Genomic DNA, 15,956 nt, shown 5'->3' with positions numbered 1-15,956 from the left:
TGAAATATCTGTATGGGCTCCTTGAATTAAATGAGGGTGTGTGTTTTTAAAAAATGTACCACGTAAACTGAGGAGAGGGATTGGTTGTGTTTTAATTACCGTGTGATTGAATGAGGTTTTGGGGTGGAACGAGAGCGGCCTACTGTGGTTGTTTAAGACACAGCATGTGGCGCAGCTTCTTAAAATGCACCCAACTCGTCTGAAAATAAAGCTGCCGTCTCATCCACACGCATTTCCTGGCCCAAATAAGTCTGTAAGTGGGTCAGCAGTCTTTGAACAAATCTGGCTATTATTCCAGGCTGTGTTGAGACAGCAGGAGGAGGAGGTTTAAGGATGGAGTGATAGTGACTCATATCGCAATGTCTTAAAAATGTTTATAAAAATCCTGGTCTATTTTTACACAGGAACATGAAAGATTGCAGTGATGGAGGTACTAATGTGTAATGTGCAGTAATAATGAACTAAAACGATATTAAAATTGTACATGATTACAAATCTCCTTTCTAATAGCGAAAATATACACTTTTTTTATTATATTTTATCACTGAAATCTCCATTGTAGGTTAATAATCTATAAATGCTGCTGTAGCAAAAAAAAAAAATTCCCCTTGGGGATTAATAAAGTAACTACCTGCCTACCTACCCGGTTACTGTAATGAATACATGCAATAATAACAAACTGAATAATGTGTAAGTATTTATTTCCCACTTTACTATAATATAAAATACACCAGGTCATTGTAGATCACACTTCATCATTGGCATATTTGTGTGTGTATGTTTACCTCTCTCTTTCTGACACATTAACAAAAATAATAGGTGTCTTGTCTTTAGGCAAATATAAACTTGCCACCTGTCACCTTCTGTATGTTTGTCCCAGTATGATATGCTTACAATATGATGTTACAATTCTTTGTTTAAACTAAGCTTATTTTCCTTTTTTTGAGATCAAATAATTACAGCCTGAAATTGGTGAGCTTTTGAGGAGCTGGTTGGCAGATTTTGTTACCTTTAGACAGAGACAGACTTGCTATTTTAAGTGTTTTTGCCCAGCTATGCTAAGTTGCAATGTTTTTATATTTACTGTACATCTAGCTGTCTGCAAGCACAAAAATAAGCATTAAAAAAAAAAAATCCTCTCACTCCTATATACTGATCATCATTTAATATATATGTCGCTCACACTTCTGCCTCCACTTTAGTACAATTGAAGGGAATAAAGATTTATTTGGTACTCAAAACACTAAAAACAAACATGTAAACAAGTCAATAGCAAACATTCTTGTCCAGAAACAATGTTCAAAGTTCAATTTTCAGAGGAAAGACTACCTCTTTGACAGAAAGATGCCATTTTGATGTTCTTTCCCTTTATACTTAAATGAGGTAAAATGTTATGTCAAAGTAAAGTTTGAGTTGGTGATCTCCTGACCTAGGCTGATACAGTTAAAGAGGAGTGTTGAGTTTCGCTGCTTCATTGGTTTTTTTAGACATCATGCTCGACGAGACCAGCCTGCAGGGCAGCTCTGGTGTTCTGGTCATTGTCATTTGTCTCAGAGGGAAGTGTGTCATATGTGCGACGGTATAAAAAGCGATTGACCACAGTGATGATGAACATCTCCATGATCATCATCTGCTGACTTAGCACTGCAGGACAGAGACAGAGAAAGAAAAACAAACAGGGTTGGACTATTTTCCTTCACGAAGCAGCAGTGGATGCTGAAAGACACGGAAATGTTTCTTACTGGATCCACGAGCTTGAGAAGAGAAGGGAGGGGCACAGGCGATGGTTCCATCCAAGGACAGGATGTTAATGATTGACGTCTGCAGCTGACTCAACACAAGAATTAACTAAGGAGAGAATCAATAATTGATCAATTACACGGGGAACATTGACTGTAGGATGTCCAAGTGTAAGAAACTTGTTAAAAGTGAAAGAGGGAAGATTAATTAAATTGCGTAATACGACAATACAGATTTCCGCAGGACAAGTGAAGCCCTGTAGCATCTGGTATTAGAAGTGTTGACTCACTTGGTACAAGGCATACTTTGGTATAATTCTGAGGCTGCGTAGAAAACTGTTAGTGTTCATGAACATGATGGCAACAGGCCAAAGAGAGATGATAGTGAGGACGCCAATGAATGGGTTAATCCAAATGGCCGTACCAGTGATCTCCAGCTGAAAGAAGAAGACATACTCACATTTCATGTTACGTTCATTTCATTTGGAGTGCAAATAGATTTGCAGAGAAGCACTTCAAACACTTACATCAGAGAGATCAAAGTTGCCGTTTGTCCACAGTATTATGGCAACTACAGAGAGCACTGTTTTTAGGATTGCATATTGAAGAGCGCCTAACTTCAGCAGGAACAACATCCGTCTGAATAATTCCAACCCCAAAAAAGACAAATGTTAGAAATGTATACAGATAGGTGCAGTCAATATAGAAAACTATAGAGTGCACATTGAATAGGGTGGAATTAGGAACAGGCTTTAGTTTTAATTTTAGAGGAGCAGGACAGTCATATACATAGACTGTAATTGTATGAAAGGTATAAATACCGTGACATGGGCACGCGGGGTAAACAGGGGCAGCAGCAGCAGCAGGGTCCCGTGCTGATCTTAAAGGTTTTACCAGAAAACCGCTTCAGAAAAGCATCTTTGCCCCCGAACTCCTCGATTATCAGAACCAAGATCTTGTACACCACCACTGAAAAATAACTACAAAAGAAAGACAGGTCATTTATGTAGAAAGAAAAAATACATCATAATTCTCAAAGATCCCTCTCTTTGCTATTGAAGTATGTAGTGTCATCAGGCCAAGATATAAATAACTGTTGAAGGCTTTCAGAACTTTGGGGTTGTCTATTTGTCTGGCAAGGGATTTGAAAAGATCTCCAATTATTTGAAATTAGTTATTGCACTTTAACGAAAATCATCTACAAATGGCATAGATTAAAAAAAAAAAAAAAAATGTGTCCAGGACTGTCTGTCTCTGCAAATTCAGCCCAAGGCAACGCAGACCGTTTCATACAAAAAGACAACTCTAAGAACAGACAAATTTCATCACAGGATCTGCAGATAACTCGTACAGCTGTTAGTGTCAAAGTGCATGTGTAGTACAAAAGGGACAAAATTGACCTGTGTGGAAGATGTTCCAGGAAACACGCTTTTGCTTTCCAAAAAGAACATTAAAGCAAAACTACTGTTTTATACTGAACATAAGGGCAAATGTCAGGTCTTTTATGATACTCTGTTATGGACAGATGGATCATAGACAGAGTTGTTTGGCCACAGGAGCAGTAGACATGTTTGGCTCTGACCAAAACCAGTTTGTCAGAAGAAGATCCTAATTACAGCTACAAAGCACGTTAGTGGGAATGTTATGGCTTGGGGTTACTTCACTGCCTCGGTGTAGCTTGGAGTCATTGATTCAACTATGAATTCTGTATCATATCATCAAGTGCTTGAAGAAAATATGAGGCCATCAGCCCAAAAGTTGAATTTGAACCCAAAGAGGACCTTTAAACAGGATAATGATCCCTGAGCCCACCAGCAATCCATTAAGTAATGTCTCAAAATGAGGAAATGGAGGGTTATAAATAACCTCGTCGAAGTCCACATTTAAATACAACGAACCATTGAAAAGTTGGGGGTGGTGGCTGTTGCTTATACTATTCAAAACAGAGAGCAGTGAGGGAATTTTGAGTGGTCAAAAATGTGACAGATAGACAATTATGCAAAACTCCTGCCAGAAGTTATTTCGGCAAAAGGGGGCAATTCCAGCTTGTGAAGCCAAACCTGGAGGCAGCTCACTTTTTCCAATGAAGAATATTACATCTTTTAAATTTGGTGGAATAAGTGATTGAAAAGGCAAGTTCTTTTCGTGGTTGTGTTCACGTATACCACCCTTATCTGTAGGGGATCAAAGTGGATCAAGCGTTTGCTTGTTAAAATTTGTGCAAACAAAGCCAACACTTTACATTACCCATGTGGGATGATCTTTGATCTCTGTGTGTAATGATTCATCATAGTGAAATTACAAAGTGATCTTTATGTTTTCATGGGGTTTTTTTGCATTACAATCTAAAACCTGAATACCTGTGGAGTTTTTTTTAAGCTATTTAACAAGCTGCAAGGTGGATTTAGTTCAGGCTTGTTTACAGCGATAGCATAACAACATGCATCTGTAGATTACATTTATTTTGTAAGTGGTATCTGCCTAAAATGTGAAAATTACACAATCTATTTCATTATTATTTATCCTAAAATATGGACACAAACCTCACTATTGTAATCCAGTTTTTTAGAACTATCAGGGATTAGGGATTTACCGTATGAGAAAATATTTTGCTCTGTGCACTAATTCAAGTGTATTTGAGAGGAAACGCACCAGTTAGAGGTCATGTCTGTGATCATGACTGCCCTCGGGATCCACATCCCAAAGCAAGCCATTGTGGCAATGACCTGAAACAGAGAAATATGCAGTAAACAAAAGAAATATGATTGCAGTATCAGGAGTACTTAAAGACCAAATTTAATGAACTTTGCTTTTTATTTTCCATCTTCTCTGTTTCATTCAGATCTTTTCTATTTCAAAGGGCCTTGTGACCAAATTCTTGAGACCTAATATTGATTATATTCCTTTTGATTAATCATCAGAGTATTATAATGCTTACAGGTGCTGCACCAGTTATCCAAATGATTGTCGTCTTCTTGGGGTACGACAGTTTTTTATAAATGTAGACACACTGTTCCAGGTACAGCAGCAGGGAGACGCAGGACATGACGGTGAGCATGGAGTACATGCACAACCCAAACACATCCATCTCTGATTTAAAAAAAAAGAAAAGAAAAAGAGTGGAGACAGGAAGAGAGAGAGGGGTCTGGGTTATATTAGAGTGTATCTGAAACATTTTATGTGACAAAATCACACACAAACAGCCTAAAATTATGTTTGTCAGAGTAAAGATTTTGTAAAAATAAACTAAGTGTGCCGCTTTTTAAAAAGCTTCATAAGTTTCTTGTGATCAGAGAACAGTGTAAACACTGCACAACACTGTTAATATAACACTATAGAAGACTCATGGTTGTGTGCTGTCAAGTACTGTTTGATTACCTATTTACACTTTGTTGGACATGATGTTGTATTTTAGAAGAGAGCCACATACATTCATTACATTCAAGGCTTTCAGACTCTGAGACGTACACAATACATTGATGAGCGAACTGTTGTTGTCATTAGCTCTAACAGGTTGATAAGGAAACATGATCAGCGGGTCACTTACGCTTTATCACGTCGCTGGCCAGAGGGGGCTCCTGTAAACAAGCTGGATCAATAGTGTGGTTGAGGGCTTCCTCCATTGTCTTCTTGAAAAATCCACAATAGGTTGAAAAAAAATTGTCCGTACAATTCAAATTAAAACAATCTGCTTCCCCTCACATTGCAGTGTCTGGCAGTCGAAAGATTCGCCGGAGAGTGTTCTTCACACTTTGGGTGACTTTGTGGGAGTAAGGACGGATGACAGCTAAAGCTGGCAGGTTCATAAGAACACACAGGTAACTGCAGCTCATTCATTCACAGGCTTGAGTCACAGCAACTACAAAAAACACAGACGTCAGAGTTTTAGTTGAAAGTTAGAAACCTACTGAGCTTGTCAGGAGTGGTGAACTTTGACAGGGTGTGTTGTTTCCTTCCCAGTAAATAAAAAAGGGTATAAAAACATAAAGGGCTTTTCTTCCAGCTCACGCTATGAGATGTATTTTATAATTTGCTTTCATTGCATTACACTGGTTTGGCAGAGAATTTGACCAAAACAACTTATAATGAGTGCATTCAAACCATGCAGGCCTACACGGGCAAGAACTAGTTTTTGTCCCTTTTAAACAAATGACTTCAAAAATGTTTTGTTTGTCACAAGTCACATAGCGTACATTTCAGTCAAATTACATTACAATCTATTATTATTAATCATGTTGGAGATTATTTGTACATTAGCTTATCATTATTTGTGTCAATGTGTCTTGGTGTTTTTCTTCAGAATTTGACTACATTATGAAAATGTATTTCTATAAAGGGGTCAGACGTATAAGGTGAAGAGCATTATATTCATGTGACCTCAATGAATTGTCCTTTCAACACATTCTTTTTTTTCCACAGGAGTCAAATTAATACTAGCAATCAAAGTAATCCCCAAATAAAGTCAGCATTGAATCAAATAAGGAGGGGGGGATATATATATATATATATATATATATATTCTTTTTAAAGTTTGAGATTGATAATATGAAAATCCCGGAAAATCCTTTCTAAGAAATTTATATTACACCCATTTTATACCCACTGAACCACAACAGGTTCAAAGCAAAAATGAGGGTTGAGACTCTTATGACTAACTGTTGCAGTTATTGCGAGATCAATGACACCAAGGTTGTTCAACTTCCCCTGGCTAATGATCATCTAATCTAATTCCTAGCACATCATGTTTCCTCTGCCAGAGAAAATTCAGCTAAACTTCAGAGTCTTGAAAAAGTGAAGAACACAGTTTCCTCAGTGAACACTGTACTCTATCACAGCACGGTTCTTGAACTTTGTCTTGTTATATCTCCTGAAATGCCAAGTTAATGACAAAATGGTTTTCCTTGAAAGGTTTATTTTCATGCAGCTGTTGCGTCATAATCTCCCACCGCATCTCATACAATCATTTAAGAATGGTAGTTTATATCCACTGTTGAATTTGATTAACCAGAGCAAAAGTCACATGTAATGAGACATGTTTTTCTTGGTGGTCACCCAACTCCAGTAACAACGTTAGTTGTAAAAAAAGAGAAGAGTCTCCTGCCAGGTTTGTGGCTCAGTGGACCTGCTCATGGGCCCAGCTGTGTTTGGAGGTGAATGCTAATGTCAGTTTAACAGGCATAAAGTTTACCCTACCCAGCATAATTTACATACAAAAAAATTGATAATTAACACTAAACACAAACTATAGCTGAGATGATGGTGTTGAGGGACCACAACTATTGCAGCTCCTCCGCAGTGCAACATGAAATGGCCAAATTCTACCACATTATATGGGAAAATAACGAGAAGATATATTTAACTAAAAGAAAGAAAATGTCAATCCACTGATGGCGCGACAAGAAAAATTCAGTAAGAGGAATGAAGGTCAGTACAAAACATCATGGCAATCCAATACTTCAAAATATTTCAATCTGTACCAAAGTGGTGGATCAACAAACCAACTGACAGGCCATTATTATCACTCAAACACAAAAACATGAAAATAAACAGATTTGGTCACAAATCCATCTTTTTTTCTGATTTGTTATACAGATGTGACATAAAACACAATGGGAAAAAAAGTCTATATAACTTAAATTCTCATGATTTTAAAAGAGCCTGCGCTGCTTAGGCAGAATCATACAACTTAAATCATATCAAACCCATTTCATTTGACTGGAGTCTGGTTAAATCTAGTTAGATGGTTATGATATATATCTGAAGAGGTACAGCTGAAATCCACAAACTCTGACCTGTGCAGAGTTGTTCCATGTGAAGTGAGAGTTTTACCTTCCTCTCATTTGTTACACGTGTTTAAGATGCACAATCAGACCCAGTAGTTTCTTACATTTATTGTTAGAAAACAATCAGGGTCACCCTGCATGAACAATTTTCACAACAAAACAAAAAAAGCAGTTTTTTATGACATTAGCAGCTCAAGCTGCCTGGTGGTCAATTAAGCCAAGTTTAGTCACCGAAGTTAGTTCTTAAACTACCGTGAGTACGTTCACATAGGCTACCAGTAACATCTACACAACTGTTATCTACTGATCACCCAGACAAAGCCCCACACTGCGCTGTGCAGCATTTCCACTGAAAGGAAGGTAATATAATGAAACCGGTGCCAGCAGTGCACAGAGGAGCGTGTACAGTATAACGACTCTTTCATCTCCGGTATATAAAATCCTCCTTATCTATCCTGGTTTAAGCTCAAGGACACAGTGGAACAAATGCCCCTGACCTTTCTGGCAATATCCTAAAAAAAAAAAAAAAAAAGTGTATATCGTAGTTTGATTTTGTGTTATATGCTTATTAAACTTTCAGATAAATCTCACTATCAAATAACAACAAATGGAAGGAAGACGTAAATCAAGACTCAGTGTTGATTCATTATTATAGCAGAAGACTGATGAGAGTAAAAAATATGTAAACTAGAATCTTTTAAAAATTTGATAAATATAATGAAAATTTGGTATTATAAATAAATTACCACGTATGAAAAGACATTTTATAAAAGCTTGGAAACAAATCACAAATGTTTGTAGTGCAATTAAAAAAAAATGTATATCACTGACCATGTCGCTGCATATCTCTTGCTTATGTGTCTTAAATAATTATTTGGAATGAGATGACACCATTTTAACAGGAGTTAAACTGGATTTGGTCCTCACGTTTTAAGCTGATATCATCTGTATGTTCACCTATTGTATAAAATTTGAAATGCAAAAAATAAATACCTGAAAAGTGTAAACAGAAAGTTTTCATATATTTTCAAACATGTAAACTGTAAACTCAATTTGAGACCATTTGATAGTTGACTACTGGTCTTAATAATTGCACTGCACTTGGGAGTTTATAACTAAAAAAAAAAATATATATATATATATATATATATATAATATATATTGGACACACATATTGACACATCTCACCATTTCGTCCCTGTGCTCTACAAACAGAACCACATTCAAGGTTTAGTCATTAAAGGTTTGATTAACACTGACAAAGGATGAATCTCTGGTTCGAATAAAGGGATTAATGTGTGTAAATAAACACAGACAACATAGACAAACATTGGCTCCCAGAGAATTTCAGATGGAGTAATAAACATATTTGAATGACGGCTGATAACGAAGACAAATTCTCCTCTCCTGAATCACTTCCGCTTCAGTCTATGAGGTCGCTGTAGAGTCTCTGTTGACATGACAACAGTGTTGCTGTGCGAGTGTAAAGCACGCTACACAAAGAATGGTCCATTGGAATAAATACATACATTAAAAACATGGTCTGAGGCTGCACTGAAACTCAAAATGAGGGTGGAGGATAGCTCCTGTGGAGGTGCTGATGCTCCTGGTTTAAGGCATCATAGTTGAGCTCATTACAGATGTGCCGGCGACCTGCAGTGACAGCCAACAAAGCAAAGATAAAGATAAGAGATGGACAAACCTGCGAAACTCAAAAACACATGTCCACATACCCTCTATGGGTCACTCTCCATTGTCACGGAAACTATCTGTGCTCCATCTGAAAAAGGAAATAGTGAGGGCAACTTTTAATAACCGTTTTTTGAACAGAAATTTATTTACCAAAAAATACAAAAGTACAAATATGACACACCGATTTTCTCTTTGCCAGCATCCTCGGTGTGTTGCACATTGTTACCAACCAAAGGAGGGTTTGTCTCTCCATCAACAGGGCTGTTATTAAAATCATAGAGATTAACACACAGAAAACTAAAAATGAGAGAATTAACATTCAATATTTCAAAAGAAAAAAAATACTAGCCTTTTGCCGTTCTGTTGGAGGATGCGGTTTGCTTGTTCAGGATCTATATGTACCAATCTGGTGACAAAAGAATGTCCATCTCCCAGACTGAAATAATAAGAGACAAGGACAGCATTAACAAACATGTCAGCACTGGATGGATTCAGGGCTAATTCAACTTTCAGGACTAAGCTTTCTTTTCTTGTATACTAATCAGCCTGTCTGTGTAGACATGCAGTCACACAGTTTATTAATTTGTTGGTATCATTTATTGTGATTGCTAAGGTGACAGATAGCTGCAGTTATATCCCATCTGAGTAGACTCACCCAGAGAAAACGGGAATAATCCAGTACTTCCCTTCGTCTCCAAACACCTCCGCTACATTTCGGCTAAAGCCCAAAGAAAACCCGTTCTTGTCTGCACCGTTTGAGAAGACAGGAGCTCTGAAAGCCTCTGAAAAGAACGTAAAAATGCAGTTAGTCAGTGGTTATCTTCAAAGAAATTAAATTACACATGTATCTATAGTTACCTATAGTGGTCCTGTTCTTTCCCACGAGCCATAGATGGTAGCTGAGGAGTGACACGATGCTGATGAAGAACAGAGCCGCCACGAAAAACAGAAACAAGATATGGAATTTGGCGTGCGTGTCGGGAAGCTGTTTCTGCAAAAGGGAAAAAACACCCAAAAAAAACGTTTAGCTTGTCAGTGTGTACAAGTATTTTATGTCAGGTCATCTTTCCCAACAACTGAATCCGTTTTAAGTGGAAAAACTTCATTTTCGTTTTACTTTGTTGCCTTAGTACAACATCTCCATCCAAATATAGCCTTTGTATGTTTTGTTATAACACTTTGTACTTCACTGCTGGACTATGTGACAGCATCCATTGTATGCAGATGAGAATCCTCTGATAAGTGATCACATGACGCACTCATCACCACAGGGACACTTTTGTTAAGTAATTATTTGATATTTGACAAGGCCGTCAGTAGTGGCTCATCAGATGTCTCACCACTGCCTGATCAGATGTCTCACCACTGCCTGATCAGATGTCTCACCATTGCCTGATCAGATGTCTCACCATTGGCTGATCAGATGTCTCACCACTGCCTGATCAGATGTCTCACCATTGGCTGATCAGATGTCTCATCACTGGCTGATCAGATGTCTCACCACTGCCTGATCAGATGTCTCATCACTGGCTGATCAGATGTCTCACCACTGCCTGATCAGATGTCTCATCACTGCCTGACTGCACTTCATCTCTAAATTTAACTTAATAGTTAATAAAGCTGTCCTTCCAAAGATGCAAGTGGTTTGATTTTTTTGGGGGGGGCCAAGGTGACACATTTTTAAAGTTTAAAAGAAAGCATGCTAATGGTTTTAAACCCCAAAAGCTTCTGCTGATAAATATGAGTAAACGGACCCAACACCCACATTTATAAACTGCAGCCACAGCCAGTGTGGACATGCAAGAAATGGTTGATTTGAAAATAAATATACAAGAGGAAGTTTCTTCACTTACAGTCCAGAATTTGATGAAATACTGGATGACTGTCGCACAAATGACGACGCAGTACAGTGAAGCGTAGGCCAAGAATAAGACAAAGTATTTGTAGTTTGAGAATCCGACACAGTTATTCACCCTGAAAGAAAACGAGGCAGAAACATGAGGACAAGAAGTGACATACACTGTTCTCTCTGCATTTTACTCAAAACAAAACTGATTATTTTACAATTAAATGCAATTGGCATTACAGTAGGACATAAGATGAATAAACCTGTCAAGCGGATCAGCAAACAAACCTGCATCATCATGAAAAAACAAGCAGCCTAAATGCATAGTTCAATGAGAAAATCTCACCAGGGGCAGTGATGGTCCATCTTCAGCACACACCTTAAAGAATGGGAATAAAGAAAACACACAGATGCAATGAGTACCATATACCAGGCGTCCACATGTTCACCATTTTACTCATCTAGTTAGTCGAGAAGCTTACAACACATGAGCTGCTGAAGATATCAGTATTAAATGATATGCACAATTCCATATTTAAGAGAAACAAAACAGCTAAATATGCCTCCGTTTACTACATGCATCAAAAAAATAGGTGAAGGCACCACTTTAAAAATCTAAAAAAAATCTAAATGAAAATTTGGTTTAAACAAACCATTTGCAGCAAAAATGAACACTCTAAAACTGCAAGACATTTGCATTTCTTCCTCATTTTAGAAGCTGCAGTTAATGTTTTTTGCAGTTCGAAATAACAACTTTCATGTCTGTGTTTGAGAACATAAAATCAAAATCACTTCAAACCTATCTTCTCTTTTGGGGGAAACAAAGTTTAAGAAAAAAAGGAAAGAAAAACCAATGAGCCTTAATTTTATACATGTTAATTTAGAAAACACTCACATTTCACAGGTCGTGCAGTGATGGCAGCGGTCAGGTTTGATCACCTGGCAGAAGTCGCAGTATCGGATGGCTATTTAGAGAAAATAAAAGCAGGATTTTTAACTGTATAATTATTGTTTATTTGGCAGCACCATCACAGTGTTGGCGAGGTAGCTGATATTTAGGCAAAATAAAAGTTTTAGGTGCATTCTGTATTTTTTTTGTTTTTAACAGTCTTTATAGTATTTCCCTTGTTTAGAAAATATCCCGCTCTTTTCAATGTTTAAACCAAAAAAATGACCCTCTAAATCTAAGAGTCTCTTAAACTCTAGCAGTTGAATAAAGGTTATTATCCTTTAGACGCGTCTTTTCCAATATCTCTGTGAAACTAAGTAAGTTACATGGTGATTGCTGATTGGTGGAGGAGCCAGGTGCAGCCCGTAGAGAAAACAAGGTGCACCTGAGTCCAATTAACGCTACTCATGCATCCTGTTCCATAAACACAAGACGGACAAGCCTGACGTTCATTAACAATAGCTTACAGTCTGCGTTATTCACACGCTTATTCAAAAAGGGAAGATGTGGCAACACATTTTTGCAATTTCATTTGTTTTGCTCACGTAATGTGACAAACAAGAAGTGAATGTTGAGGGAAGTGTCTCTGTCCTTCCTCTATTTACAGTCAACAGTTGTTTTTTTTGTTCCCTTGCGCTCTGCTTTAAAGCAACGACAGCCAGTTAAAGATGTGAGCCGCTGCTGTGAACACCTCACCTCCTCCAGCCGTGCGCGTGTACACGGGTAAATTCCTCCCCACTTTCTTCAGAATCTCTTGCTGCGTCTCGGCTCGCTCCTCCTTCTCATACAGTTCCTTCTCTGCTCGGGGAAGACCGAACTGACAAGAGGGAGGGAAACGTAGAGTCAGAGGAAGCCTCACAAATACTGTAAACTTGTACGCGTGATTTTTCCATCTAGCCAACCAAAACATATGAATGGTACGTGTTCGAGGGATTTTCCTTGAGTGAAGACGTGCTGTTAACTTACTGCTTTTGAGGGGCTGGTTGGTCTGGAACAGATGGTTTTCCAGTATGCCCATATGAACATGGCGAGGGAAATATGAAAGATGACCAAATAGCTGACTGTTGAGGGAAAGGAAAAGGTTGATTTGCAGTTACTCTGGCATCTCTGACGTAATCCCTGCTCTGAATCACCAGCATGAGAAGAATAACAGCATCAAACATAAATAATAAGGAACATGAATGAAGTAAACAGCGTGTAGGGGCATCACTTACTTCGTTCTGCATTATTTGGGATTGTATCTGCATAAAGCAAAGGGGAAATATATATTAGAGAGCAGCAATGAATGTCCAATGAATGCAAGACTACACACACACACACACACACACACACACACACACACACACACACACACACACACACACACACACACACACACACACACACACCACCCCCTTTCTCACACCATGTGGCAGCAGCCTGGCACGGCCAGCAGTGGCCCACCCATAACAGGGAGCTTTGTTTAAGCAGCAGGGATGTCCCTGTCCTGACCAGGGCAGCCCAGTTACAGGCAGAACTACAGTACGGCCGCATGCTGACGTCCCTATCATCACTTCCAGCCTGAAATAAACTATAAAAACACTAACTGTGAGTGTTGGGGGCTGCGCACGTCACAGCACACACAACTTATCAATAACTGCTGAGAAATGTGAATGACATTCATCCATGCATGTTAAAACTTGGAACACCGACTCAGCTGTATAGTATTGTAAATTAATAATAAAATCTTCTATGAGGAAAAAGTAGGAATAAAATATATACTGTAATATAAATAGTCACACGTTTCTTCTGAATCACCAGTTTGTCTGAATGTTTGCCACTAATTGAGCTTAATGGCTGAAAAACACATTTTTGTGTTGCACTTAGAGCTGCAATGAAAAGTCAATTAGTTGATGACAGAAGATTAATCACAAACTAAAAACTATTAGTTGAAAAAAATGCTCAAATTGTCTGATACCAACTTCTTCAATATGAATATTTTATGCTCCCATTAGTCCTTGACGGTAATAAACTGAATATCTCTTGGTTGTAGACTGAAGGTCGGGACAAAATAAAACATTTTAGGCTGCACCTTAGGCTTAAAGGAAACAGTGGTCAACTTTTTTTTCACGATTTTCTGACATTTTACCGCTACCTCAACTAATCGATTAATCAAGAAAAATAATCAACAGATCAATTGATAATTAAAATAATCGTTGTTTAATTACCCTACAAATAAATTCACTTTGACAGCAACAAAAAGGCAAAAAGCTTTTATTTAATTACCTATTTATGCATTAAATTGTAACAGTATCATGTTTCCTCAAAACGTTTGCCAAAACTTTTGAAACCATTTTTCAATATTCCCCTGCCCTCATTGGGCTATGAAAAACTGACGATACATCAAATGGTTAAAACATTGGAATTTTAAAGCAGGTTCAAACAATAGTTATTTGTAAATTGTCAATTTTGGTCAATTGATATTATTTTCTCAAATTAAGTGCATGTTATGAGTCATAATTGAAGCTGCATATCATAGAAACACTGAGAGACATATAAAAGACGAAAGTCTCTTAAATAACTTTTTCACTTGGACCATTTATGATATGACTACGTTTTAAAAATAAAAACTGAAAACGTCAAATTACCTCTTAAATTAATTATTGTATTCATTCATTAAAAAAAACAACAACAACAAAAAAAAACAAGTGCACACAAACAAGTGAGAAAGTTTGACACCTTCATTCCGGTTAACTGTCTTTATAAATATACAGATATTATATACACTGCTGTCATGAACAAACGCACTTATGTGACTGGTTTCCCAGTCAGTTAGATTATCCTGACGTTTAAACGCATGTGTGCTGCCTAATTTCAAATCTCACTTCAACGGGTTTATCAAAATTGACAGCCCTGAAACTGTCAACACAAGCTGACATCCGCCCGTCCGACGGCTAAAATACTTCTGAAAGTGAGCGTACTTACACACGCAGAGCTCCACCACATAAGCGTAATAAGACCAGCCGACAACCAGGTTAATAAACAGGACCGGCACCCAGTTCAGAGCCCGTTTACAGCACCTCAACGCATGAGATGGGGCCATCTTTAATCCGTGTGGGACAGTAGCTGGCGGTGACGTCATGAGCATGGTTTTATATGAGGCAGCCAAAGATACAACAAGGTCGAGATAGTTCACTGCAACGCATACTTCCGGGAGCATGTGCAGATATGTTTATGCTCTGAAACATTCACATTTTCCTATAAGTATATAATTAACGAAAATTAGATCGATAATACGCATCGCTCCGCTTTAGTTTGATCAATATATATAACTCAATATATATGTAACTCAATATGTCACTATATAATATAACTCAAATACATGCCCTGCTACGAGTATTTTTAAACATGCCACACTATTATTGCACAGGCGATCACGATCTTGCATGCTAAAATATTTGCCTGCATAAATTATTTCTTTGAATTTCATATCCCCTCAAACATTTGTATTTTATGATTTAGGATATATTGAAGAGACCAAACCACTCCGTTTAGACATATACAAAAATGTAATTCGCTGGATTGAAGCAGTTAAAAGACACAAAGTCGGAGTTTAATTTAAAACTGCATGAGTTTATTATTTTGTCCTGTTGGAGGCAGAGAAACACAACAAGCTAGAAAATCTCTATAAAGTTATGGCAAACAGGCAGCTGTCTCTACCAGGGGGGGAAATATCTGTCTTTTGCTGCTAAATCCTCTATGTTCACCAACAACTCATTCATTTTGCCTGGCTGTTTTTGTAATGTCAAGAGAGTGATGAGAATGAAAAACCAATTTGGACCAAACTACTGAAAAAGATTTGCTGAAACTTGTTATAAAGGAGCCTACCATAAAAACGGAGCTACAGATGTACATGATTATTCTCTGATAATTTGTCACCAAGAGCGATTCCTTTACATTGTTTTCAA

General features: G+C 37.7%; 2 protein-coding genes across 2 annotated transcripts; both read right to left on the bottom strand.

The window, feature by feature from the left end:
* Positions 1-1,420: 1,420 nt before the first annotated feature.
* LOC138629523 (organic solute transporter subunit alpha-like) lies at positions 1,421-5,411 on the bottom strand. The gene is made up of 8 exons (XM_069713276.1): positions 5,287-5,411; positions 4,678-4,829; positions 4,392-4,465; positions 2,561-2,719; positions 2,267-2,378; positions 2,030-2,176; positions 1,743-1,848; positions 1,421-1,644 (listed from the first exon to the last, which is right to left on the bottom strand). The coding sequence occupies exons 1-8, from the start codon at positions 5,360-5,362 to the stop codon at positions 1,484-1,486; spliced, it is 987 nt and encodes a 328-aa protein (XP_069569377.1). The 5' UTR covers positions 5,363-5,411; the 3' UTR covers positions 1,421-1,483.
* A 1,223-nt stretch (positions 5,412-6,634) lies between these two features.
* On the bottom strand, positions 6,635-15,097 carry LOC138629540 (palmitoyltransferase ZDHHC20-A-like). The gene is made up of 13 exons (XM_069713302.1): positions 14,974-15,097; positions 13,224-13,250; positions 12,976-13,070; positions 12,706-12,826; positions 11,956-12,025; positions 11,407-11,439; positions 11,068-11,188; positions 10,073-10,205; positions 9,870-9,996; positions 9,564-9,650; positions 9,396-9,475; positions 9,256-9,302; positions 6,635-9,175 (listed from the first exon to the last, which is right to left on the bottom strand). Exons 1-12 carry the CDS (start codon positions 15,089-15,091, stop codon positions 9,259-9,261), a joined length of 1,056 nt encoding a protein of 351 aa, XP_069569403.1. The 5' UTR covers positions 15,092-15,097; the 3' UTR covers positions 6,635-9,175; positions 9,256-9,258.
* Positions 15,098-15,956: the final 859 nt, after the last annotated feature.

The sequence above is a fragment of the Brachyistius frenatus genome, unplaced genomic scaffold (genome assembly GCF_029030835.1).
Source record: "Brachyistius frenatus isolate BFR_SWC_R1_liver_20210118 unplaced genomic scaffold, ASM2903083v1 Contig_117, whole genome shotgun sequence".
In the NCBI taxonomy this organism is placed as follows: Eukaryota; Metazoa; Chordata; class Actinopteri; family Embiotocidae; genus Brachyistius; species Brachyistius frenatus.
This window is presented reverse-complemented; position numbering and strand designations above follow the sequence as displayed.

What these genes read in the sequence shown, in the direction of transcription:
- LOC138629523 (XM_069713276.1), bottom strand. Translation starts at nt 5,362, where the DNA reads ATGGAGGAAGCCCTCAACCACACTATTGATCCAGCTTGTTTACAGGAG. An exon ending in CCCCGCGTGCCCATGTCACG is followed by an intron (nt 2,379 to 2,560) that starts GTATTTATACCT and finishes GGAATTATTCAG; the next exon opens with ACGGATGTTGTTCCTGCTGA. An exon ending in TTCTCAAGCTCGTGGATCCA is followed by an intron (nt 1,645 to 1,742) that starts GTAAGAAACATT and finishes TCTGTCCTGCAG; the next exon opens with TGCTAAGTCAGCAGATGATG.
- LOC138629540 (XM_069713302.1), bottom strand. Translation starts at nt 15,091, where the DNA reads ATGGCCCCATCTCATGCGTTGAGGTGCTGTAAACGGGCTCTGAACTGG. An exon ending in CACTGCACGACCTGTGAAAT is followed by an intron (nt 11,440 to 11,955) that starts GTGAGTGTTTTC and finishes CCATTCTTTAAG; the next exon opens with GTGTGTGCTGAAGATGGACC. An exon ending in CTCCAACAGAACGGCAAAAG is followed by an intron (nt 9,476 to 9,563) that starts GCTAGTATTTTT and finishes TTTTAATAACAG; the next exon opens with CCCTGTTGATGGAGAGACAA.